This window comes from Pteropus vampyrus, unplaced genomic scaffold (assembly GCF_000151845.1).
Source record: "Pteropus vampyrus isolate Shadow unplaced genomic scaffold, Pvam_2.0 Scaffold629, whole genome shotgun sequence".
Lineage (NCBI taxonomy): Eukaryota > Metazoa > Chordata > Mammalia > Chiroptera > Pteropodidae > Pteropus > Pteropus vampyrus.
Genome location: NW_011889410.1, coordinates 68,880 through 73,975, shown reverse-complemented (window position 1 = coordinate 73,975; position 5,096 = coordinate 68,880). Strand labels below are relative to the sequence as shown.

Below are 5,096 nucleotides of genomic sequence, written 5' to 3'. Positions count from 1 at the left end.
CTCTAGGGTTCCGTGGAGACGGGCTTAGTTACCAAGAGCTGGGTGAAGAATGGTGATGGGGGTGGGCGGGGAGATCCTGCAAAGCAGTGGAAATGTCCCATGCTTGAGGAACTCTGCCCTGCTCTAACGTGCGTCATCACACGGACAGGAAGAGGTGATATGGTCCAGTGATTAAGAACACGGACTCCTGTGTTTGAGATCAGATCTAAGCTCTGTCACGCGCCTTGTGGCCTTAGGTATCTTACTCGTCAACTCAGAGCTTCAGTTTCCTCACCTTTAGAATAGAGGTAATAATAGTTCCTGTCGCAAAGGGTTGTTGCGAAGGTTAAATGGGTTTGTATGTGTAAAGCATGTAGAACATTTCCTGGCACAAAAGCACTATATAAATGTTAGACTCTCATTTTATAAAAACTTCAAACTAAATAAGCAGCCCCAGAAGAATACCTCTTTCCACCTTAACTATTCAAAGGCGCTCAGAAAACTGGTCTCTGCTCACCTTTACCAGCTTTATTGGCTTGATTTCACTTAATAAGACACAGTAGCGCATATTCTTCCTCGTTAACTTTTGTTATTAGACTTTACGTCTAAAACATAAACTTTCTTCCTCTCTGTTACGTTGCAATCTGGGCATTTCAGGTTTCTGTTTTTTTCTGCATGAAGAACAGGTGAACTTTAAGCACATTTATTCACTGTGGAGGAGTCTGTTGGAGGGAGTGCAAGAGCGGAAGGGGGGGTGTTCCCTTCCGTGTAGAGGGTGTGATTGTGTCGAGAATTGGTAGTAGCTGTATTAGGCTACTGGATCTTTGATCTAGTTATAGCCAGAACTATTACCTTGCTGTCTCTAAACTCTTAAAATCCAGACAATTCAGTAAGGGCCTGGAAGAACTCTGGGCTGTTACATTACTCAGCAAAACTTCCTGTGACATTTTACTAAGGTTTATCTTTTATGGGTTAGATAGGTTACAACTTCTGTAATTGCAGCGACTCTGTTCTGAGGCCTAGGGTGAAGGAGCTTTATTTATCCACTATCGCTGTGTTGCAGAGGGACCTCCAAATTGTTCTTTGCAGAGAATTGGCTTTATTCACAAACTCGGTGAGGACGGGCTCTATTACTATAATTCTATAGAAGACATGCGATGGAACAAGACTCTGATGAAGTCCGAGGTAAAGCTAGCTCAGGGCTCCCAGAGTCAGAGGACAAACTCTTTAGGCTTTTGGGGTTTATCTTTGGCTCAAGCATGTATGTCACAGGCAGAGGTGAGGTGGCGATGTCAGGGCATCCTGCTAGCTCTTTGGTGAAAATCTTATATTCTCATTAAATTATAGTCAGTTTTGACCATGACAAATAAAACTTCTGTGAACTTTTTATAATTTTTAAAAGATCCATTTACATTATGTCTTAAATATTTTTTGGAACCATTAGTTTTTTTTAATTTAGAACAAAGCCATTCTCTTTTTCCTTAACAAAAATATATTTGCATATCTTGCATGCAAAATTGTTCCCCTTTGCCATTATTACTTTTAGTAGTCTCATTTATACGTATTGATTATAATTATCAAGTATGGATGACTTCTGTTTTACAGTAAAAACTAGCAGGTAGGTAAGTTTGAACTGTCACGTGCAGCATTTTGTAGTACACTAGTAAAGCTTATGAATATATAGCCCATAAAATTTCAGTTACATACTTTATCATAGTACATAGTTTTCAGCATGGAAAAATGAACACATTCATTAACCAAATACAACCTCTCTTCTGCCACAAAAAATGAAAAGTATATAATTTAAAATTAGGCTTAGTAACTGATGTTTCAGTATTTTATATTGCTTAAAAATGATCTATTTAACGAATATCTATAAATTTAGCATAAGTCTAAGGTTTAACATTACCAAAAAGATCTTGGAAGCTGTCTTAAAGCTGATGTATTATAAAACATGATTACCGTGGAAATGAAGTTTTCAGAATGACTCTGGTTAAAAGCAAACTTATATTTTTATAATCTTAAACATCTAGTAGATGTAATGCTAGCTTAGTCAACTGGTAAACCCGTTTTACTTTTAGGAAGAATTTGTCCAAGTAGGATAAAAATATATGCTCGTGTTAGATGTAACGTTTATAACAAGACATAGCTGTTTATTTTTTAAAATTAATCTAACAATATTAAACTAGTCTTGTTTGGCAAAGATTTACCTAAACATTTGAACTTAAATTTTTAAAACACTTGGGTTAGTTTTTATAAGAATACTTCTTTCTTTTTTACATTCAAAGTATTAGAAATTACTTCTTTAACTTATGAGAGTTTGGGGAATATTTAACTTAGATAAGTGCTTATTTATCACTAAGTATTTGGAACAGAGAATAAGAGATTTTGAAGGTTAATTTGGTAATACTATCAAGAGGTAAGAAAATATTACACACATAACATGCATATATACGTAAACACAGACAAAATCGAATAGAGAACTTACAGCTTCAATTCTGTATTTCCAGCCATGAGTCAGGTACGTACACAGAAATAGAAAATTCACTGGTTTATATGAGTTGGCAGTTGTCTTTGCCTCACTTGATGTATTGATCAGAATTGTGTTTCTGACAGATGAGACAAGTTCAGATTACCTGCTCAATATGAAGATTATAGCTTACCACTATCTGTAGAGGAGGCTGTTAAGATTTTTTTTTCTCTTGCTCTGATACGTAATCTTATGGAGACTGTAGACTAGGTATTGGGTGAAGGACCAAAAAGAAACCAAACATCAGTCAAGTAGTCTCCAAAGTTTATTTATCGGGACAAATCATCCAGAGGATTTCTAATCATGTTTTTCAACCTCAGACGGTTTTTAAATTTGGTGGGTGGGGGGGTCCCTGAAATCCTGGAGAACCCCCAATGGGAGCGGGGGCCTAAAAGATAACATATCGGACATACGGAGGAAGGGAGGCTGTTCAGCACAGATAGTTGGGGATATTGGGAAGCAATAGCAGCTTCCGTGGAAGGTCGACAGGGAGAACGAAGTGACAAGAGGTCTTTCAAGATGTGTGGCTGCTGGAAGGGAAGAGAAGTGGCAGAGGGGCAGGGAGAGGGGCAGAGATCGGGACCGGTCTTTTTGTTTGTTTTAAACGGGGTGTTTAAGTGACGAGCCCTCACTCCTGCTTCCACCCCCGACTTGGGAGATGGGAAGTGTGCAGGCAGGTACGTGATGAGATCGAGCCACGGGGAGGGGGGTGAAGCGTTATCCTGAACGCCACTCGTGAGCTGTAAGGGCGGCCTCACCCCAGGCCTTTCATCTACAAAGGAAAGATGAAAATGCTATTGCCCTGTAATAACAACGGTGACTACTCCGCAATAAAAAAGACAAAGAATTCTTAGCCACGAAAACAAAGCGGCCACGATACTTGTGCGCCTGCGCGCGCGTGCGCACCAACCTCCCACGCGCCTCGTGGCCCGCGTGTGTACGCCTGTGCGCGCCGCCATTTCCTGCAGCCTTGAGTTCGGACCGCGGTGCCCGCCGGGAAATTGGACTGCCAATAAAGAAAATGGCTGCCCTAGGAGAGTTAGGCTTTGGCAGGGCTTATTCTGCGGCTTTGCGCGCGGCGGCCGCCAGATGGCGGACGAGGGTCACGAAAGGGCCGGGCTGTACCTCTCAGGTCTCCTGGGCGCCTATAGGTTTTTATGGGCTTTTCCCCCTATTGTGGGGTCACCAGCCTCTTTGAGTATCTGGAGAGCGTGACAGCCCTCTTTCCTCTCCGTCGCCCCGACTCAGCCCTCCAGGGCAGCCCGAGGGAGGAGGTCTTTCCCAGAGAGCTGGGCCCTGCAGGGCCTGGCTGCGTGCACGGGTCCGATCGCCCTGGCCGAGCTCCTTAGCCTGAGACAAAGACAAGATGGCTTGGGACATTTTAGATGGGACGGGTGGACTGGGACAGGGTGGGCTTGGAGAAAGGAGCAGAGCAGTGGGAGGAGGGGGACGGGAAGGCCACTGCTCCCAGCTGGGAGAAGACGGTGTCTTTAAAATTCCATTGAAGTCATCAGATGTTCTTGCAGACGCGGCCTTTGTCGGTGGGAAGGGAGTAGCGGTTCTGGGGTCCTTCCGAGGACATGGGGGCCATGCCGGGCTCCTGTGTGCCCCATCCCCCTCCCCAGAGAGGAGCCCGCCGTGTCCACGGGAGGTGACATCAGCGTGCAGTGAGTGACCAAGCACTAGTCCCACGACATCCGCACCATTATGGCACTCTTCCTTCCTTAGCACCTCGGCTGCTTTTGAGGAGAAGAATGTGGTCACTAAGCTGGGAGACACCTGGCAGGAGAGGCCCGGAGCCCCCGGAGGTGGCCAGGGAGACCCAGCTGCACCGACGCAGCAGCCCGAAGACCCGAGCGCCCCGGAGCGGCAGAGCGGCCCCCGGAGACCCGAGCAGTTCATGGAAGTGGAGAGCCCGGCCAGCAGGTAAGACTCATGCTGCAGCGGCCTCTGCCTGCCCGTCCGAGAATTTCGTAAGGGGCCACGACGCAGCTGAGGCCAGCCTTAACCCCACGTCCATGCCAGTGCCCGGCACATTCACACACCCAGGTGCTCGGCCTCCTGCCTCATGTGGGGTTCCAATGGTGACTCCCTGGGAATGCAGCAGTGTCCAGGGGGCTTCCTGTGGTGCAGGGAGCTGGGATAGGGCAGGTGGGAGCATGGGTCAGTCCCCAGAGCCAGAAGCCATGGCTGATTCCTGAAGTGTGGGGCAGGAAGGGGGTCCCGCAGAGTATCCATGCATTGCAGCTTAGGGGTCTCACGTCAGGTGAAGGCTATTTGTGTGTATAAATGTCACTGTCAGAGAATGACGGGGTGGAGGTGAGTAAAAGAAAGCGGGGCGAAGCAGAGAGAGAGAGGGTCAGCATGAGACAAAGAGCTTGCATGAACAGGCGTTAAAAGGGGTGACAGTGGCATTGACAGTGGCCGTGGGACTGTGATTGGCGATTATTGGTGTGTGTCAGTGTGCATTAGAGAGCAAGTGTGACTGTGAGTGGAGGTGACCATGTGATATCGGTTGAGGTGTCCTGACAGCATCCGGCCTGCTGGCCCCTGTACTTCGCGCCCTATACAGCTTACAAACCTGTCG

The 5,096-nt window shown here is 46.2% G+C and overlaps 1 protein-coding gene across 3 annotated transcripts in view; it reads left to right on the top strand.

Annotated features, from left to right (window-relative positions):
• The window catches only part of ZNF185 (zinc finger protein 185 with LIM domain), a 48,170-nt gene that overhangs the window by 25,184 nt on the left and 17,890 nt on the right, over positions 1 to 5,096 (top strand). For all 3 annotated transcript variants that reach the window (XM_023525801.1, XM_023525800.1, XM_023525798.1), the window contains one exon: positions 4,238 to 4,435. In XM_023525801.1, coding sequence (XP_023381569.1) covers positions 4,238 to 4,435 — 198 coding nt within the window. The remainder of the gene's footprint in view (positions 1 to 4,237; positions 4,436 to 5,096) is intronic.